Source organism: Cervus canadensis, chromosome 13, assembly GCF_019320065.1.
Source record: "Cervus canadensis isolate Bull #8, Minnesota chromosome 13, ASM1932006v1, whole genome shotgun sequence".
NCBI classification, from domain to species: Eukaryota; Metazoa; Chordata; class Mammalia; order Artiodactyla; family Cervidae; genus Cervus; species Cervus canadensis.
The window spans coordinates 57,665,360-57,688,133 of record NC_057398.1 but is presented as its reverse complement, the minus strand read 5'-3'; the positions used below and the strand labels follow the sequence as shown (position 1 = coordinate 57,688,133).

The 22,774-nt window shown below is 38.5% G+C and overlaps 1 protein-coding gene across 1 annotated transcript in view; it reads right to left on the bottom strand.

Annotated features, from left to right (window-relative positions):
• GPATCH2 (G-patch domain containing 2) overlaps positions 1–22,774 on the bottom strand; it is a 191,390-nt gene that overhangs the window by 46,854 nt on the left and 121,762 nt on the right. The window contains exons 7-8 of the mRNA XM_043486165.1: positions 14,403–14,442; positions 5,405–5,475 (exon numbers count right to left, since the gene is read on the bottom strand). Coding sequence (XP_043342100.1) covers positions 5,405–5,475; positions 14,403–14,442 — 111 coding nt within the window. The remainder of the gene's footprint in view (positions 1–5,404; positions 5,476–14,402; positions 14,443–22,774) is intronic.

Genomic DNA, 22,774 nt, shown 5'->3' with positions numbered 1-22,774 from the left:
CCTCTGTCCCGGGGATTCTCCAGGCAAGAATACTGGAGTGGGTTGCCATTTCCTTCTCCAATGCACGCATGCATGCTAAGTCGCCTCAGTCATGTCCGACTCTGTGCGACCCCCTAGACGGCAGCCCACCAGGCTCCGCTGTCCACAGGATTCTCCAGGGAAGAGAACTGGAGTGGGGTGCAATTTCCTTCTCCATTTACTAGGTATATATATATCTGTTATATCTTTATGAGGTGTAGTTCGCATAAGCAAAACACACCGATTTTTTCTTTTTGGTCATGCTGTGAGGCCTGCAGGATCTTAGTTCCCTGGCCAGGGACTGAAGCTCTGACACCTGCAGTTGAAGCTCAGAGCACTAACCTCTGGTCCACTAGGGAAATCCTGCGCTACTTTTAAAGTCTGTAATTTCCCAAGTTTTGACATATGTATATACATGTGAAACCTTCACCATAATCAAGATAATGCAGATACCCATCACCCCAACAGTTTCTTAATACCCCTTTGTAATCCTGTCCTCCAGTACCTCCCTGCCCCTCATCTCACGCCTGTGTAATAACGGATCCACTTTTAGTTGCTATAAATTAGTTTTCTCTATGGTATGAGGTATAGACTAGAGTTCATCAATTTTTTCTTTTGCAAATGGATACTCAGTTTTTCCAGTAACATTTGTTGAAACTAGCCCCCCCCCCCCACTAAAGTAACTTTGTATTTTATCAAGAACCAACTGTATATAATATATACATGGGCATATTTCTTTGATCTATTTTTCTGTCTTTGCACCACTACCACATTTTCTTGATTCCTACAGCTTTGTAATTAAATCCTGACATCAGGTAGTGTTAAAGTTTGGCTATTTAAGTCCTCTGCATTTTCATACAAATTTTAGCATTTGCTTGTCAATTTCTACAAAATAGCCTCATGGGGTTTTTGTTTGGGCTATAGTGAATCTGTAGATACATTTTTGGAGAACTGACATCTTAAGAATATTGAGTCTTTTGACTCATGAACAAGGTATATCTCTCCAGTTACAGAGACCTTTTAACATTTCTCTCAGCAACATTTTCATACACCAAAAAATATGGTAAAATGCTTACGGATAAACCTGATAAAATATGTGTAAGACTACACAATGAAAACTCTAAAATACTGCTGAGGAAAAAACTGAAATAGACTTAAATATTTGGTTCTTAATTATGTGTTGTATTTCTTGCTTTATATTGTTATTTTCTCCTTTTATCTCCTTTAGTTAATATTGATAATGCTAATCAAAAATTTTTTGACTCGTCCTAACATTTCTGATTTCTGTTGGAGTCTGTAGTCCAATATATTGTTGCTATTGTTGTTATTACTTTCGAAAGGCTGTTTTCTCCTCAAATGTCTTATTAACTGATTCTGTGAGGCAATGCTATAGGTAAAGGCCAGTCTTCTGTGTCAGTCCAAAGCAGTTCAGGAATTGGAGGTGAATGAACCTGACTTAAGAGTGCAGAGGTCCAAGCACCAGAAAACCACAATCACCACAGTTTTCTCCACAAAATAATTCCTCTGTCAGAAAAACATTCCCCTTCCTCATTCTCAGAGAAAATGAGAACTGTAATCCTCTAGCCCTGCGGTTTACAGGGGGCCGAGTGAAGACACGGTAATTTGTCATCTGGTCCCATCAAGCTTTCCCAGCTCCTCACAAAAACAGCACTGTGAGCTGCCCTGACTTTATCCCTGAAAACACTTGGACCAGAGACCTGAGTCTTTCTGTAAGGGGCGGGTGGCACATATCCCTTGGCCATGGCCCATGATATGAAAGAACTCCAAAGGTTCCGCTCACATCTCCTTCTTCCCTCACTCAGGCTGAACTGCCTCTTGCCTCAGGTCAGAGCACACACGCACATTTTGTGTATCCTCATCTCAAAAACGCAAGTTCAAAACAGCATCCCCCTCCTGGCTTCCCAGGTGGCACTCGTGGCAAAGAACCTGCCTGCCAGTGCAGCAGACCTAGGAGACGTGGGTTCCATCCCTGGGTTGGGAAGATCCCCTGAGGAGGAAATGGCAACCCACTCCAGTATTCTTGCCTGGAGAATTCCAAGGACAGAGGAGCCTGGGCGGGCTACAGTCCATGGAGTCACAAAGAGACATGACTGAAGTGACTTAGCACGCATCCATGGCTACCTTAATACTGGAAACTTCTTGTAGATTTCTGCCTATTTTCTCTTTCTAAATACCTGCTGGGTTGATCTTAGAAGACAGAAGCAGGCATCTTATAGTTTAGAATCAGTAATCTTACAATTCAGAATCTTGAACTTGCAACAGGAACTGGGACCAAATGTCTAATATACAACTTTCAAGTAGTCAAGTTTCCTCTATCTACCATCATAATGCACCCACAAGTTAAGGTATGATATCATAATGATAATTATGACTTTTTTGAAATGAGTTATTTTAAAATGTATTTTTAATTTCAAACTTTAAAGAAATTATTTTTTTCTTAATGATTTTCCTTAATCATATTCAAGTTAAAGAATATGTTCTTTATGATACATATTCATTAAAATTTGTTGGTAGTAGTTTTGGCCTGGAAAGTGGTAAATTTTTGAAAATATCACATGTGTCTTTGAGAAGAATGTATGTGGGTGAAAGGGCTTATATAATAACATTAAGTTTGTTAATCATTTGTTATGCAAATTTTCTGATGGCTTAACCTATCAGTACTATGAATGCTCTACTGAAGTGGAAGCGCCAAGATGGTGGGTTAGTGAGTTTCTCCATTCATTGATGTTAATATTTGCTTTATATATTTTTGCAGCTATTTTAATATACAAAATAATAAAATCATTAATCTTTTTGGTAAGTTGAACCTTTTATCATTAAATAATGATTTTCTTAAACTTGTTAAGGCTTTTGTTGTCAAGTCGGTTGGTTTGTTATGAGAGCTCTCTTCTACAGTATATCTGATACATGCTTTTTTAGTTTTCCAACTTTCTTTTGGCATTATTTCAGGTGTGTCTCTTATAAAGAACATATAGTTGCACTTTAAAAGAAAATCCAAATCTGCTTAGCTCTGCTTTTAACAAACAAATTTAATCCATAAATATTTACCATAGTGACTAATACATGGATTTGATTCAGTTTTCAATTTTTGTTTTCCTCTGTGTCCCATTTTCTCTATGCTTTTTTTCCTTCTTGACTTTTTAAATGGATTTTTTTGGGGGGAGTAATATTTTATTCCATTCAACTCCACCCCTGCCGACCAGCTTGGAATTTACATACTCTATTTTTTTTAATTTAGTGGTTATTTATGATATTTTGCCATGAATACTTAATATAATCTTAACTGACCAATGAAGTAAACATTCCCAAACAATTCAAAGGCTTTAAGTTGGACTTTGTCATCATCAGCATTGTCAATCTAATATGCTGTTATTTTCCATTATCTTAGATTGTCTTTTGAAAAGCCTTATGAATTACACATTATGATTATCAATTTATATAAACAATAGTTGTTTAAATTTACTGAAATCTTTAACCATTTATTGGCTTAGTATTCATTTTTTCATCTTAGACTTTCTGGGGAGAACATTCTCTTGAAATACATCTTTTAAAAAGGATTCTAGCAAGTGTCAGGAGGAAACTTTCTTAGTGATTGAAAATCCTAAACGGTTTTTACTTCATCTTCATATATGAAAGATTTTTTTTTTCTAGGTACATAGTTCTAGGCTGACAATGTATTTTCACCCAGTACCCTGAAGACTTGTCCACTGTTTCTGGCATCATTGTTGATACCCAGAAATCTGATGATGTACATTCCTTTGTAGTAATTCATCTCTTATCTCTGGATTCGTTTAAGACTTCTTTGTTTTTGGAGTACCACAATATGCTACTAGGTGTGGATTTCTTTTTGTTTATTCTAGCTGGTATTCATTGTGATTTCTGTATATATTTATAACTTTTAGTTGTTATGGGAATTCTCAGCCAACATCTCTTCAACATCATATTTTTTTTCAGCCTTTCTATACTCTCCATCAAAACCTCTGATCAAATATATCTTAGACCTTTTCTGTGTCTCTTAACCACTTTTTCATTTTTCCATCACTTTATCCAATATTTTTACGCTACATTCTAGCCTACTTCTTCAGCTGTATCTCCATTTCACAATCACACTTCTCATTTCTAATAATTATATGCTTTTGATTCAATACTGCTTGAACAATTCTAACAGTGATCTGTTGCTTGCTTATTTTATTTCTATAAACATGTCATCCATAGTTATTTATAACCTGTCTAAAATTTCTTTAATCCATAGTTTATAATTTTAGGATCTGACCTTCTTAGGGGTGACTATATTAGTTTTATGTTGACTATCACTGACCTGACAGTCAACTTATTATGTGTGACAGTTTTTGACTGTCTAAATAGGATTTATGTTAGCTTCTGCAGATACCTAGTGCGTTCTCAGTCAGGGTTAGTTTGTACAACATGATACTTGGAAGTTACACAGCTTGCTTGGGAGTGTTAAAAACAGAGGCAAGCACCCTAACAACGAGACAGAGGGAGGGCTGCCAAGGTCAGTTATCTTGTTAAAAGTTGGGTTAGTGTAAATCTCAGGGCAGTTGTGCTGATCAATATTCTGATAGCTATTTTCACCAAAGGAAAAATGAAGTCTTTAGAAACACCACATGCAAAATTTGGAAATGCGCTGTCTAAAACAATAAACTGGGGGCACTTCTTTCTAACATGAAAAAAATATATAGCATTGACTAAGCAATGTAACTCTAAGCACTTTTAAAAAAGAGTGTATTTTCTATATACTTATTTATATATTATTAGAATAAATATACATGTTGCTCTTTCACAAAACCATTTAAGTTTTGGGGAAAAGATTAATTCTATTTTTTATAATTAAAAATAATTATTCCTAATCCTTATCTAAAATTCACAAGTTATGGATTATGAACAGAGATTTTCTTCTAAAAATGCATTCTTTATTATTTTTCGTCACCTTTAAAAAACTACAACTAAAATGATATACTTCTATTCATTACTAGTAATCCTGAAGTAGATTCTGATAAAGGAAACATAAAATATGCTGACACTTTAGATCCAAAGGCACCCTAACTATAACTCATCATATTCATACTGGATTCTCTGCTGGCTCAGCGGGTAAAGAATCTGCCTGTAATGCAAGAGACCAGGGTTTGATCCCTGGGTGGGGAAGATCCTCTGGAGAAGGAAATGGCAACCCACTCCAGTATTCTCGCCTGGAGAATCCCATGGACAGAGGAGCCTGGCGGGCTACAGTTCATGAGGCTGCGAGAGTAGGACACTACTTAGTGACTAAACCACTATTCATACTGGTATGGAAAAAGAAATTACACGAGTCAGTGATCAGGAGAAAAGGTGATTTTAAATCGCTTACCTGCTGGCTGTTTTCACAGAGCAGTTTTTCTTGTGTCCTCTTTCAGCTCGGTTATCTCTCAGGAGCTGATGCTATCCAAAGTGTTTAGAACAAAGTTGTAGAAACAAAAATATTTTCATTATATTATTTCATAAGTAGAAAAGTATGCTTCTCATTCAAAGGGACTGTATTTATTCACTTGCATTACTTTTTTCTTTTATTTACCGGTTTTTCTTAAAATGAAGACGACTAATTTTGCTAGAGATGCCACGGACACACTTCTGAAAATGTCCCTAAGAGATGGCAATGCTTCCTTGACAGCTGAATCATGTAATAGACAGCCTAGAGCTGGAGGTCTAGAACTCGGTTCTAATTCTGGCTCTCTGGGTGGTCCTGGTTAAAGTCATGTAGCCTCTCTTCGCCAATGCTTCTACCACTGCATTCATTCAGCTGTGAGTTTTTTGGGGCTTTGTCACCTCCGATGACATAAAATATCTACTCTTACTTCTCTGTATTTAGGGGCCCAACATGGTAAAGAAACACTTAAAAACATTCCTTTTCAAAGAAATTACTGGCTTGGAAATATATAATTAGAAAAAATATATATCTGACTGCCTCCTCAGAATGCCTCACCACCCAACTCCCCTTCACACTTGCTTCACTCTAACCAATTGGAAAGAAAAAAAAGCAAGTCGTCAATATTTTTTGCTACGTGTACCCTCAAACTGTAGCTTATCTCGGTTATGCAGAAATGTGATTATATGCAAGACTGGGCTAATGAGAAGTTGTACAGCATATTAGAAATTAACCCTAATAAAAACAGAAATCTTAGCGCAGTAATAGTGCAGGAGAGATCTGGGTTCGAATCCCAGGTGTACCAGTAACAAGTCGCTAGGTTTTAAAAACAGGTCTACCAAATTTATAAGTTGTGTAATATCTCTAAGTCCCAGTTTCCACCTGGAAAATGGAGATAACAATACTATCCACCTGTAAGGCTGCTGTGAGTGTCAAATGAGATAAACCACGTAAAACACTTAGCACTAAGACCAGAACATAAAAAGTGCCGAGTAAATGGTTCAAATGCTACAATTATAATTAATGAACCTGATTGTCAGTGGCTATTGTCTGACCAGTATCATAACTTTTAATGATATAACTGCTTTGAACTATCTAATGACAACATTTAGAGTCAATTACTAGCCACATTTGGCCATCTTTGAGAAGGAATAGAACTTAATTAGATCACAAAGAATGTTGTTAGATCATTATTTCAGGAATGTGTCAACTCAATATGTCTACCTTAAATTTCTCCTAAATATCTGTTTCTTTCCATCCCCACGAACCACATTCCAGTCTGAAACATCATTTTCCCTCACCTGTAGTGGCCTCTCCAGTGGCCTCCCTGCCTCCAGCCTTGCTCCCATCTAAGTCCACTCTACACTGAAGCCAGTCATTCTAAAACTAGATGTTATTGCATTATTCGCCTTAGATAACCACCCCCGCCCCAAATCTTACACAAGGCTCTTATGGCCTGACATAATTTGATTGTTATTTCTAAATTGCAACTTATTATGCTTCTTCCTACCCCAACCTAACCTCCTTACTTCTAAATAATATATCCCAGCCATTCTGAACTTCTTAGTTTGGAATGTGTACCATATTCTTGCTCACCTTTGGCCCTTTGCTTCAGTCATTCAATCTGCCTGCGTCTCCAAAGTCCAGCACAGTGTCTGGGACATTTTTAGTGTTTAATAAATATTTGTTGAATGAATGAATGAATGAGATAAAGAAACAGGCAATGAAATCTAGCATCTGATATGTAGCTGAAACAGTATCTCATTATTACTACTTATAGAAAATAGCAATAGTTTATCTCAAGTCCATTAATCTGAAAGTGTTTCAATGTAGAAACACTTCGTACCATGAAAACTAAATTGCTTCTGAAAAAAAAAAATTAATTACTTTGGCATTTCTAATTCTAGTGCCTTTGTAAAAAAACATATTCAAACCAACATTTGTGACACAGATAGCTAGAGGTGACGTGATAAAATCTCTACCTCCGACTTCAATTAATAGTAGTAGTTAACTAAGGTTTCTAATTTTTTAGATAAAAGATAGATATGGGAACACTATTCCTGTTATTTGTGTTAAAACAGTTAAAACAAAGAACACAAAAGGTCCCAAACATACTTTTCTGAAATGAAGGAATTCAACAATTTAATTAAAAAAAAAAATGCAACTACAATGACCAAAATAAATGTTAGGCTATGTATGGAACTCTGAGGTCAGAGACCCTTCTCTTAGAGTCACATGAGAATTTCTTCCTCAAATGTATAGTTTTGATGGGCTTTGTAGGGACAAATATTAGAATTATTTAATATAATTCACCTATATTAAAAAGTCATCACATAAAATGAAGCTCAGAGAAAAAAATACAGGCTCAGATCTCTGGGTCATGAATTCAGCAAGTTAATATGGGAACCTAGATCTTGTAAGGGGGCAAAGATGAAAAAATTAATCCAGAGTGTTATTTGAATAGAAAACATGTATTTGTATTTGAAAGATTCCCAATATGTGTCTGCTCTGTCCCAAAGAACAAACAAACAAACAAAAAAAAGGTGGCAGAGGGCGGGGGTGGGGGCGGGAGGGAATCAGATCAGGAACTGATGATAAGACACGAGGCCCGGAGCTCTGCTCTGACAAGCAAGAGGAGCTCCTCAGGTTTGGGGAGAGTCTTCATTCCTCTTATTGCTAACGCTTCCTGTCTTCCTTGGCTCCTATCAGTGTCACAAGTGAGGTCAGTGTTCAGGGTTCTGACTCAACAATGTCAACTCCAGTTAATAACAAACTTCTGAATATGGTGCGAAGTGCTTCTTACCTCCAGCTCTCAGATTGCTGGACTTAGGCCAAGCGGAGAGACAAGTCCCTTATTAGTGACCTGCAGATGTATATTAAAAAATGACTCACGTAAGAATGACAGAGACATTCATAAACACAAAACCTAGTACAATGTGAGGTCTCACAAAAGGTACACCGTTTTAAAAACTGCTGAACGAAAACAAGGAAGAGAAATGTTCCATGTATATCATGGGTGCTCCTGTGGCAGAAAGGGAGCCGAGGATTTCTGTGGCTATTCGTGATTATTTTAAAAAGATTATTAAAAGCTTCACATTCCTAACACAAGAGGAAGAAGGAAGCAAAGAGCAGAATTCCTGCTCCACAGCAATAATCTCTTTGCCACCTAATATTCAGAAGGGATTCAAGCTCAAGACTGTTTGTTAGCAGTCACTTTTCAGGGACCTTCTCAAATGTCTACAAAAGAATTTCAAGTCTCTCCACACTTGGCCTTTCACAGGGTCCTCACCTTAAGAGGAGAACTAAAAACCTCTAAACAATACCTATGGCTCCTTAAGATACTAGTAAACTCATTCAAAATGTCATACTATTAGATATTCAAGGAGGAAAACCCTCACCATTAAAACACACATACACACACACAAATGAGGCTGCTTGTAGCTGCTTCTGTCTCTTTACGTCCACTTCTAAACCAACTTTCACATGTCGCTTCTGTGGTCTCCATGACACCCTCTCAGTGGTTTCCTTCAACATTTATCAACACACTATGATTACTGCTTTCCGACCCCAGATTTTAACCACCTTAGAGGAAAAGTTACGTTTTTGTTTTTTTTTTTAAAACAAATATCTCTTTTTGTAAAAATAAAGAGTACTTGATAGGTAATGACTGATAGAGAATAGTGATTTACTAAATGTGTAAAAAAGAAATATTAAGTGAGTATGGTGTAAATGAAATGGGATTTTGCATTAGAGAATAAAAAGGAATCATAAGATGTGGGAAAGCAGTGAGGGGTGGGATTTCAAAAGTGAGGTTAATATTATCATTTCTTTATCTTGGGTAAGTTGATATGGGGAAAAAAAAGGGGTGATCATGCATGCTGATAGTCATTCATTCAACAATATATTGAAGGATTTCATTTCTTCATGGTCTTGCATTTTATCACTTGGACCTAAGATTTAGCCAGTAGTTCACTGGGATTCCCTGGTGGCTTAGATGGTAAAGAATCTGCTGCAATGCAGGAGACTTGGGTTTGAACCCTTGGTTGGAAACATTCTCTGGAGAAGGAAATGGCAACCCACTGCAGTATTCTTGCCTGGAGAATCCACATGGACAGAGTCTGGTGGGCTACAGTCCATGGGGTCGCAGAGTTGGACACGACTGAGTGACTAACACTTTCACTGGGCTAGTTATTAGTTGAAATAAGACATTTAAATCCCTCAAAACATGAGTAGTTTGTATGTGCTTTTATACAGACACATACATGTGCAAACTGTTTCTCATTATTCACCGATTCTGTATTCACAAATTCACCCACTTGCTAAAATATACTTGTAATGCCCAAATCAGTACTTCCGGTGCTTTGGAGTTATTGGCAGACATGCAGAGAGCGGGAGAAATCTGAGTTCCCGTTACTGCATGTTCTCAGCTGAGGTCGGACAAGACGCCATCTATCTTCTCGCTTCGGCCCTCATACTGTAAACAGGAGTCTTTTGCCTGGTCTATTCAGTGCTACATTATTTATTTATTTGTTTGTTTTGCATTTCTGTCTTCTTGTTTTTATCTTCATTGTTTAAAATAGCCTTCTAGTACAGGGCTGACCTGCAGTATAGTCTTCCCCAGTGTAAGAGAATTGTGATGGACCTTATAGAGAAAATATGTTCATTAGACAAGCTCCCTTCAGGCATAAGTTACAGTACTGTTGGCCATGAGTTCAATGCTAACAAATCAATAACATGTATTAAATATGGTGTCTTTAAACAGAAATACACATCGAATAAGGATATGTATTGATCTGTTAGTGAAAATGTGGCCAGAGGTTCTCAGGAACCTAACCCTGTATTTTTCCTGGAAGCAGTTTTTTCAGTATATGCTACTTTAGAGTTCTTACCAACCTCACAGACTATAGCTACTACAAAAAATAAGAATCAACTGTGTTCCTTAATTAATAACCTATCTAGACAGGATTAAAATCTGAAATGGTATATCAAAGCTTAAGCCAAAGGCTAATCCAAAAATCTGTTTCAAATATTTAAAAATTTTTAAAATGATGCATCAACTTTCTTGCCTATATCATAGTAGCTATTTGTTAATTTGTAAATAACAGAAAAAAGTTTTAACTGCAGTTAGATTATAATCTAAAGCTCAGCTTTATAATATCACTTTAGTATTTCTCAAATTCTAGACCAAAGCCATCCCAAGAAACAGAAATAGAAAGCAAAGTGGTTGTCTGAGGAAGCCTTACAAATAGTTAATAAAAGAAGAGACGTGGAAGCAAAGGAGAAAGGGAAAGATATACCCAAATGGATTCAGGGTTCCAGAGAATACCAAGAAGAGTTAAGAAAGCCTTCTTAAGTGAACAATGCAAAGAAAGAGGGGAAAACAACAGTTTGGGAAATACTAGAGATCTCTTCAAGAAAAGTGGAGATTTCAAAGGAACATTTCATGCAAAGATGAGCACAATAAACGACAGAAACAGCAAAGACCTAATAGAAGCAGTAGAAATTAAGAAGAAGTGGCAAGAATATGCAGAACTACACAAAAAAGGTCTTAATATCCTGAATAACCACGATGGTGTGGTCACTCACCTAGATCCAGACATCCTGGAGTGTGAAGTCAAGTGGGCCTTGGAAAGCATTACTATGAACAAAGCTACTGGAGGCGATAGAATTCCAGTCAAGTTACTTAAAAATCCTAAAAGATGATGCTGTGAAAGTGCTGCACTCAATATGCCAGCAAATTTGGAAAACTTAGCAGTGGCCACAAGACTGGAAAAGGTCCGTTTTCATTCCAATCCCAAAGAATGTTCAAACTACCACACAACTGCGCTCATTTCACATGTTAGCAAGGTAATGTTCAAAATCCTTCAAACTAGGCTTCAATAGTACATGAACCAAGAACTTGCAGATGTACAAACTGGATTTAGAAAAGGCAGAGGAAATCAGAGATCAAGTTGCCAACATCCACTGGATCACAGAAAAAGCAAAAGAATTCTAGAAAAACATCTACTTCATTGACTACACTAAAGCCTTGGATTGTGTGGATTACAATAAACTATGGAAAATTCTTAAAGAGATGGGAATACCAGACCACCTTACCTGCCTCCTGAGAAATCTGTATGGAGGTCAAGAAGCAACAGTTAGAACTGGACATGGAACAACGGATGTTCCAAATCGGGAAAGAAGTATGGCAGGGCTGTATATTGTCACCCTGCTTATCTAACCTATAAGCCGAATACATCATGCAAAATATCAGGCTAGATGAAGCACAAGCTGGAATCAAGATTGCTGGGAGAAATAGCAGTATCCTCAGATATGCAGATGACACCACCCTTATGGAAGAAAGTGAAGAAGAACTAAAGAGCCTCTTGATGAAAGTGAAAGAGGAGAGTGAAAAAGTTGGCTAAAAACTCAACATTTGAAAAACTAAGATCATGGCATCTGGTCCCATCACTTCACGGCAAATAGATGGGGAAACAGTGGCAAAATGACAGACTTTATTTTCTTGGGCTCCAAAATCACTGCATGAGAAAGGAGCACACTAATACTGTATATTGTCACCCTGCTTGTTTAACTCATATGCAGAGCACATCATGTGAAATGTTGGGCTGGATAAATCACAAGCCGGAATCAAGATTGCCAGTGGAAATACCAACAACCTAAGATACGAAGATGATACTACTCTAACGGCAGAAGGCGAAGAGGAACTAAAGAGCCTCTTAATGAAGGTAAAAGAGGAGCGTGACAAAGCTGGCTTAAAACCCAACATTCAAAAAACAAAGATCATGGCATCTGGTCCCATCACTTCATGGCAAATAGATGGGGGAAAAGTGGATAGTGACAGATTTTATTTTCTTGGGCTCCAAAATCACTGCAGATGGTGACTGCAACCATGAAATGCTCCTTGAAGAAAAGCCATGATAAACCTACATGAAACAGTGTACTAAAAAGCAGAGATATCACGTCATTGACAAAGGTCTGTATAGTCAAAGTTATGGGTTTTCCCCTAGTCACATATGGACGTAAGAGTTGGACTATAAAGAAGGCTGAATGCTGAAGAAATGATTCTTTCTTTCATTTTCAATCGTGGTGCTGGAGAAGACTCTTGAGAGTCCCTTGGACAGCAAGAAGATCAAACCAGTCAATACTAAAAGAAATCAACCTGAATACTAATTGGAAGTACTGGTGCTGAAGCTCCAGCATTTTGGCCACCTGATGCAAAGAGCTGACTCACTGGAAAAGACCCTGATGCTGGGAAAGACTGATGGCATGAGTATAAGTGGGCAACAGAGGATGAAATGATTGGATGGCATCACTGACTCAATGGACATGAGTTTGAGTAAACTCCTGGAGATAGTGAAGAACAGGGAAACTTGTCATGCTGCAGTCCATTGGATTGCAAAGACTGGACATGACTTAGTGACTAGAGAACAACAGAGAATATAAAATTATTCATTTAAAAAATCTTATTTGGGGATAAACTATATCCTGATGTAACTTACTACTGGAAGCAGAATCTTATATAAACATAGAAGGTATGAACCATTTGGGAATGCTGAATAATTGACATAATTATGTAATAATTACATTCTGAATAGACATACCCCAGAAGCAACTTAGTCAAGTTAACTTGCAAAACTTTAGAAACATATACTGGTTGTTGTTATTTAGTCACTAAGTCGTGTCTTAACTCCTTGCGACCTGATGGACTAGCCCACCAGGCCCCTCTGTCCACAGGATTTCCCAGGCAAGAATGTTGGAGTGGGTGCCATTTTCTTCTCCAGGGGATCTTTCTGACCTAGGAATCGAACCTGCGTCTCCTGCATTGGCAGGGAGATTCCTTATCACTGAGTCACCAGGAAAGTCCAGAAATAGTAGTACATATTCTATTATTAATGTGAGAAATATATTTAAAAGTGCACATCACTCTCAAGGAAAAGAGCCAAGTTTATAAAAAAATCATTAAATCTGCACTGACATATTTTTCTTTGATTAGGTACATGTGTATTAAGAAATACATTATAGTTTATAATAAAGTATGTGGCACTTTCCTTTTATACAAAAAAAGAAATATGGCATGTGCAACCAACTCTAAAACCCACTGACCAACTTAAGAAATAAGACATCACCAATACGTATAGTAATGTTACCAGTTACCATTACCAAGGGCAATCTCCTCTTCTACCTATCTACCTACATATCCCTCAGAAGAAATGATCCCTGAGAATTTGAGACTTTTCTATGCATATATTATTGACTCATTCAAAAAATAACTCATATAATCCACACTGAAAAAAGGCTTAGCAAGAATGCAAAGTCTAAAACATATATGCTTTAAAACCTATCAATATTTTAAGCCCTAAATTACCTTACCACACTGCAGAGAGAGAACTAGCACATTCAACAGACAAAGAAAACAGACAACTTATTTTATATGTAAAGTTAATCAAAATGAATGTTAAGTTCTTGCTAAGTCATCTAATCATTGTGCTGCCATGAAACTAGCAAGAAATTAAAAAAAGAAAAATCTCACCTAGAATACAATATAAAGTGCAAGAAACTCTTATCATCTTCTAAACTTCAAAAATATTCTCTTGCTGGCTAATCTAGTTTAATAATAAAACAATTGTTTAAGGCATATGTACTATTTTCACGCCTTTGTGAAAAGCATATGGAAGTAAGGAAGTCCTATAATCTCTAAAGTGAACTCTAGATCCTTTCCACGGAGGTGACCTGTGTGCTGATGAACGAAGAGGTGAGGTAAACAACTCTGATGCTTCCTGACGATCATTCACTTGGTCAGTGTATTAGCACCAGCACAATGAACTCCTTTATAAATAAGCTAGGATGTTATCCTTTCTCATAAAGTTGCTCTACTATCTTGAAGGGCAATAGTTAAATATTCGAGAGACTGAGTAGCCTCCCTTTGGGTTAGAATGTTCCTTACCTGGCCATGCTCTGTCCTAGCCCCAGGGCTAAACCAGTGGCTGCAGAGGAAAGAGAGAAGCAGTTAGCAGGAAACTCACGAAAAGCACGCGCTCTTGCGTGACCAGTCTGCACGTGCTGTAGGAAACATATTTGCCACCTAGCAACAGAGCCTTACATACGCTGCATCTGAACGGATAGCTCATGTAATTCTAGGTTTACACCAATTTTGATAGAAATGTAAGAGTGCTCATAACCCAGTAATTTTCAATTAAATAAGCAAACTCGGAATTACATTTCCATTTAATTATGTTAACATAAACTGCTGGGACTGTATTCATTTTATGAATCAATTCTGGTGAGAAAATCTACAAATGCTATCGTTTACCACAACTTAATTATAGCATCATTACAACAAACGATGACCTTTTGATTGTTGGAGTTTTAAAAAAACAGTAAAAATACAAGAACATTATATTCTCTGCCTATGCCTCCAAGAACAATCACACAAAGCCCTTGATGTGAATTCTAAAGCATCAGCCGAAGGTGCCTTGAACCCATTCCTTCCATAGTTATAACACCTGGATTCTGGTTCACAGCAAATCCAACAACACTGAAAATACAGAAGTCATGGCACAGCTGAAGCGTTCTGGTCTTACACTCTCCCTGCCTCACTTATCCCATATTGTTCTAGAGGCAACTTGGACTTTTAATGCGTCTGATGATACCTGAAAAGGTATTCCTGTTGAAAAACAGGAGTTATCATAAGTTGTGTGCTCAGTCCTCTGACCAGTATCCTGCTTGTGAAAGTGAAAGTCACTCAGTTGTGTCCGACTCTCTGCAACCCCATGGACTATACTGTCCGTGGAATTCTCCAGGCCAGCATACTGGAGTGGGTAGCCTTTCCCTTCTCCAGGCGATCTTCCCAACCCAGGGATCGAAGCCAGGTCTCCCGCACTGCAGGCGGATTCTTCACCAGCTAAGCCACAGGGGAAGCCCAGTATCCTGCTTAGAAACTAACTAAAAACATCAAGGAAATTGAAAGAGATAATGTGGGAAATAAACCAGTGCGCACACGTATATGGTAAGTCACTTGTCATGTCTGAACCTCTGTGACCCTATGGACCGCAGCCCACCAGGTTCCCCTGTCCATGGGATTCTCCAGGAAAAGTATGCTGGAGTGGGCTGCCGTGCCCTCCTACAGGGGATCTTACCGACCCAGGGATCAAACTCGCATCTCTCAAGTCTCCTGCATTGGCAGGTAGGTTCTTACCACTAGTGCTACCTGGGAAGCTGAAATAAACCAGTAAAACCCCACAAATATAGGGAACGGTATTAACATTATTATTGTGTGTGTGTGTGTGTGTGTGTGTGTGTGTGTTAGTTGCTTAGTCGTGTCTGACTCTTTGAGACCCCATGGACTGTAACCCACCAGGCTTCTCTGTCCATGGGATCCTCCAGGCAAGAAAACTGGAGTGGGTTGCCATCCCTTCTCCAGAGGATCTTCCTGACCCAGGGATTGATCCTGGGTCTCCTGCATTGCAGGCAGATTCTTCACCATCTGGGCCACCATGGAAGCCCCCAACATTATTATTGCTATTTATTTTTTCATGAATCATCATATTGAACACATGAGTGTGCCACGCATTCTTTACAGACACATGACATGTATGTGTTATTTTCTATCCTCAGAAAAACCTTACGAGGTTTTGCTCGTGTTCCAGGTGCAGGAATGACTGAGGCGGAGATGTTAGTTTATTTGCCCAAGGTGAGGGGCTTACACTGAATGAGCACATTTCCTGGTTCCCTCCAACACGGCTATGTGTTCTCTGGCCTCTGTGGTGTTAAAACCTGGGAATAAACAGCCTCGACATTAGTAGGATGTGGCCATGCTCTTACATGAACCTTTCTCAGCTCAGAGACACTGATGCTCTTTGGCAGGTCAGATTCCACTTTTGTTGTGGAAATAGACACTTATTGGTATTTGTAAATGATGTTTGTATTAATCAGCAACTAGAAACTAATCATTTAGTTCAGTTCCCTGAAAACTTGCCTGATAAATTTCCCCTCTGCTTGGATTGTGCCTTTTCCTTTAAAGAAAAATGTTTTAAAAAATCAAAATGCATACATGCAGCTAAATGAAACAAATCAACAAAAAAATCTGAAAAACAGCAGTCTTTGTTTCATCTATCCTGACCCCCTACACTCTGTTTAGAGAAACCACTGTCAACTCTTTCTGCATTTTCTTTTGGTATTTAATGATGTGTTTCTACAGAATATGGTTATACTAGCATTTTTTGATTAATTTTAAACATTAATAAGTGACTTTCTATTTACTGTAAATTTAGCTCTTTCATAGCTCCCAACCCTCTATTTCAAGTTATAAACACCATGTTTGATTAATTAATAGTGAGTACAGATATTATGACTACATGAACACTTTCGGCAGCTGAATTTTTCTTTTTGCCTCTCCCATAGTTGAGAGTTAACCTGTTTTCCTTCCTTTGCAAGTTTTTCTATGTACTGGTGATCTTTCCCAAAAAAGTTTCCAGGAAGTGCTGTAGAAAGAATCTGAATTATAGTGTTATGCTGCTGCTGCTGCTGCTAAGTTACTTCAGTCGTGTCTGACTCTGTGCGATCCCACAGACGGCAGCCCACCAGGCTCCCCGTCCCTGGGATTCTCCAGGCAAGAACACTCGAGTGGGTTGCCATTTCCTCCTCCAATGCATGAAAGTGAAAATTGAAGTCGCTCAGTCGTGTCCGACTTGTAGCGACCCCATGGACTGCAGCCTACCAGGCCCCTCCATCCATGGGAGTTTCCAGGCAAGAGTACTGGAGTGGGTTGCCATTGCCTTCTCCTGAATTATAGTGGGTGTAAAAGAAATGGGATGTGAAGAAGTGAAGTGGGCATGGGATAATTCACTCTATCTAGAAGTTAGCCTTTCAAAATATGAGAGAGATCAGAAAGAAATGGAAAGAAGAGGTTTAAAAATGTAGTATATAAAAGAAGCTATTGAAAAAAAAAAAAACCAAACTTCTTCCAATCAAAAAACACAGATGCTGGAATCAGCCCTGGACAGAGGAAAGCTCTTTTCCTCTAATACTAAGAAAAAGGAGAGCTGAAGAAGATACATTTGGATTGTTGCTGCTGTTCAGTAGCTAACTCATATCTGACTCTTTGCAACTCCATGGACTGCAGCACGTCAGGCTTCCTTGTCCTTCACTGTCTCTTGGAGCTTGCTCACACTCATGACCACTGACTCAGTGATGCTATCTAACCATCTCATCCTCTGCTGCCCTCTTCTCCTTCTGCCTTCAGTCTTTCCCAGCATCAGGGTCTCTTCCAATGAGTCGACTTTTCTTCATTGGAAGGACTGATGCTGAAGCTGAAGCTCCAATACTCTGGCCACCTGATTCGGATAAGTTCATCCAAATTTGTGGACTAATAGCCTTACTTTGGAAAGCTGAAGACAAAGTCAAGTTCTTGGGGCGGGGGAGAGGATGTGGGCAGTTTATTACAGGGACTTGGTGACAAGACATAGGATAACATTTTTGGGACAACAGAAACCGAAAGTGTTGTTATGGAAGGTCATACGAAAGCACTGCTGAAAGATCTACTGTTCAAGATTATTAATATATCTGCGTAGCAACAAATCATATAATTTTGTGATTTTATTCAGCAGTGCTCAGTAGAGGAGCTATGGCGGTGGGTAGATGGACTGATTCATCCAAGGTTAGGAGTTTATGGAGCAGGATGGCAGGCAGAATTCTAAGAGGACTTCCAGCGATCCACACGCTCGTACAACTTGCTCTCTTTGAGTGTAGAAAGGACCCATGCATGTGACGGGATAGTCAGTGCTATAATTAGGGTGTGTTTTATGGCACAACCGGCTTTAAGGAAGGGAGCTCATTCTTGGTGGGCTTAAGCTTAGCGGGTGATTCTTTGAAGGGACTGAACTCTTCCTGGTGACAGATCCAAAATATGAGAGTTTCAATGTGAAGAAGATTCTCCATAGCTGGCTTTGTAGTCTAGGGATCATGTTCTCAGGACCTGAAAGGAGCCTCTAGGAACTGAGAGAGATCACTGGCTGACGTGTCGTCAGCAAGAAAACCAGGACTTCAGTAGTATAGCCGCAGGGAACTGCATTCTGCCAACAACCTTCAAGAACTTGGAAGTGGATTCCTTTTACAAAAACCTCTAAATGACAACACAGCTGATGCATGCTGCGACTTCAGCCTTCTCAGACACCGAGCAGGGCCCCCAGCTGAGCTCTGCCTTTTTCAGATGTGTGATTTGCAAATACTTTCTCCCAGTGCGCGGCTTATATTTTCATCTTATTAATAGGGTGTTTTACAGAACAAAAGTTTTAATTTTGATGAAAAGCTTTTCTGCCTCCATTGAATTGATTTCATACTTTTTAAAGAATCAGTTGAGCGTGCTGCTATTAGAGTGGGCCTATTGCTGGGTTCTCTATTCTCTTATGTTGATTTATTTGTGTACTGTTCTGTCAACACACAGAGTCTTGATTACAGTAGTCAAGAGAACTGTGAGCCAGTAAAGGGGTATTCTTTGAGTCACTAAGTTGGTGGTAATTTGTTATGCAGCATAGAAAACGAATACACAGTGAGGACACTGGAGGTGATACAATAAAGGACAGAGAATAAATACGAAAGAATAGGGAGCCCCAAGGAGGATGATGCAGAAAATGGAGGGTTTTCAGAATGCAATCTTTATTAAAGTATGAATACAGTGAGCATAAGAAAAGAGAAGAGTTGGAAGAATAGTAGGCTGTGATAAGAAAATATTATAATAAATGTCAGATATGTATTGGGAACCATGCTAATGGTCACATGAAGATTATCTCATTCAAATCTCACAACCTTATGGAAGTTATATGGCTATTCAAGGTCACAGAGCTGGCTGGAGTCAAGACTGGGACTAAGTCTGTCTAATTCCACACCCTGTATTCTTCTTTTTCTTAATTAATTACTTTATTTAATTGGAGGATAATTACTTACAATATTGTGGTAGTTTCTGCCGTACACAGACATGAATCAGCCATGGGTGTACATGAGTCCCCTCATCCTGAAACCCCCTCCCACCTCCCTCCCCATCCCTTCCCTCTGGGTTGTCCCAGAGCACCAGCTTTAAGGGCCCTGCTTCATGCATCAAACTTGCACTGGTCATCTATTTTACATGTGGCAATATACATGCTTAATGCTGTTCTCTCAGATCATCCCACCCTTGCCTTCTCCCAGAGTCCAAAAGTCTGTTCTTTACATCTGTGTCTCTCTTGCTGCCTTGCATATAGGGTTATCATTGCCATCTTTCTAAATTCCATATATATGCCTTAATAGACTGTCGTGGTATTTCTCTGACTTACTTCACTCTGTGTAATAGGCTCCAGTTTCATCCACCTCATTAGATGTGACTCAAATGTGTACTTTTTAACAGCTGAGCAATATTCCATTGTGTATATGGACCACAGCTTCCTTATCCATTCATCTGCTGATGGACATCTAAGTTGCTTGCATGTCCTAGCTATTGTAAACAGTGCTGCAATGAACCTTGGGGTACACGTGTCTCTTTCAATTCTGGTTTCCTTGCACACCCTATATTTATTCCTAACCACCATTCTCCTTCATTGCCTTCAGTTATTATAATTGGGGGGAGGAGCAGTCTTTCTCTTTTGTTCTGTTTCCTTTTTTTCTCTTTATTAATGTCCTCATGAAACATAAAGGTTACTTAATTTTTTAGTGAAAACATGAGCAAAACAGGAAATATAGAGGAAATAGTGTCCTTGAAAGCCAAATAATCAAATTTATACAAAGACAGCAGAGGAATGAAGGGCAAGAAAGAGGAAGATGTTACAGAGGAACTTATTTCACTGGAGCTGAGATTCCCAAGGAGACTTAAGAGGGGGTTAACAGTGAAAGACACACCTGGGAGGAAGGGGCACAAAAGAGTGAAACTGATCGACTGCCAGGGATGGTCTGTCTGTTCTCAAGATTCCGAGGGGCTAACTGGTTTCTGGGCTCACCTCTCCCTCTGGGACATGGATGCCCTTGGGGGATGTCTAAGAACGAAGCCTGCTACACGTGATTTCCTTTAATCCTCACCTACCATGCTGAGAGGCGGGGGGCCTGGCGTGCTGCAGTCCACAGGGTCACAAAACTCACGAAGACTTGGACACAACTCAGAGACTGAACACACCGCCCTGGTGATAATGGGAACAGCCATCACCTACGGAGCCCTCTCTACAGCCTTCTTTTCAGTACAGCAATGTGGTCGGTAACTGTGGAGTAGAAGGGGGTTTTATTTTTTAGTTTTTCTTTTAAGTAAGAACTAGATAATAAAGCTTCAGGGAACAAGGTTTTTTCAACTAAAATCTCTGTAGATGTAGTGTTCCACACTAATTCTTTCTCACTTAATCCCTTGCCCCCACCTACGGCGTTGAAATACAAGTAGCATTGTATAGGATTTTGTGACAAGTCAAATAATATTACATCTATGCAAAAGGACAAAGCCAACCTCAAATTTTGTCTTCTCCTAAAAATGTACTTTTCAGAAGGGAAGAGCTACAGCAGTTTATAATACAAATTTTTATTTTTAGAGTTTCTATTTTTTATAGAGTTTCTATTTTTTGACTCACCAGCATAATTTTATGCTTAGTGTGCTGTGTACACATCATGGTCTAAATCTGTGCTCTCTAATATGGATACTGGGGCTCCCTAGATGGTTCAGTGGTAAAGAATCTGCTTGTCAATGCAGGAGACTTGGGTTCGATCCCTGGGTCAAGAAGACTCCCCTGGAGGAGAAAATGGCAAACCACTCCAGTATCCTTGCCTGGGAAATCCCATGGACAGAAGAGCCTGGTGGGCTACCGTTTGTGCTGTTGCAAAAGAGTTGGACATGATTTAGTGGCTAAACAACAATAATATGGATATTATAGCCAGATATGGCTATTTAAATTAATGTGAAAAATTAGGTTCCTCAGTTGTACTAGTGACATTTCAAGTGCTCTAGACACACATGTTTAGTGGCTCCCATAATCAGCAGTGCAGATACAGAACATTTCCATTACTGCAAAAAGTTCTATAGGATAGCACTAGTATAAATAGGTTATCATTGAAAATTTGAACTAGCTTTGGAAATGTATATAATCTTCTACACTGAACATCTTCCCTGTGAACCATCACTGTTTTACTGGAGAGACTCTTAAGTATGAATAAGTGTGTAACAAATGTGGGGGTGTTTAGGAATGGGGAAGAAGAAATGTCAAACTCCTAACTCAATATCCTATAATAGGGTTTCATGGGTCAAGACATGGAAATAAAAATTAAGCTGAGAAGAGAGAGTATTAAGAAGAAGCCACAGGGCTAGGTAAGAACTACATCTTTCTAGCAACTATAATTGAGGATGCCAAAAGACCAAGGCACATGTGTCAATGCAGACGATGCTGACATGGAGTTCCACAGGCCCTTCACACATGACCCAGGATGACACATGAAATTTGGTGCTTTTGGTACTATTTCTGCCTGTGATTCTCAAAGTGTTGGCTTCAAAGTATATTCTATGCAGCCCTGGGCAGCAGAGAGAAGTCTGGTCTTGGTTTGGAGAGACGAGGTCCCCATAATACTGAACTAGTGGTCTTTGCATTCCTCACTGCCATTGACTTGCAAGGGCCAAAAAAAAAAAAAAAAAAAAAAAAGCCAGTTTCACTTAAGAATGTTCTTGACATAGCAAGATTCCAAGGGAATCACAGCAAATCAGAAGAGGAATTGATCCAGTCTGTTTTATTTATCACAATCTAAAGTTGAAGCTACTTTCACCATCGAGACATAGATGCTAAATTACAAACTGTAAATGTATGTAAATGTATTCCCAATGACCCTAACCTTTAATCTGGGCAAATCTTACATTAAGCAAACTCGATATTTACACAGAAGATAATATAAAGGGTGAATAGCTGCTTTATAAAGGAATTTATCATAGGATTGTAAGCAGTTACTTGTGTGCATTGAAAGTAAGTTTGGATTTATACACAATTTCTCACATAAATTTCCTAGACTTCCAAATGAAATAAATGCAAAATATAAGTATCAATGTAAAAATCAATTAAAAATTATATTTACTCAAGTTAAAAACAAGTATCTCATAAATAATTAGAAAAATACTGGAAAGAAAAAAATTCTGGACCACTTACAGTCAGTATATAAATGGAAACGGAATGAATAAAAAGTAATCCATTTGATACCTTTAATATTTTTTAAAACTAGGTAGTCATAAATTGATTTTTATTTTGCAAATTTTTATACTTGTATCTTCAAAAAGTCAACCCAATAATTAAATGTGAATTTCAAAACTTAGCGTGTTATTTTTACTCAGACATT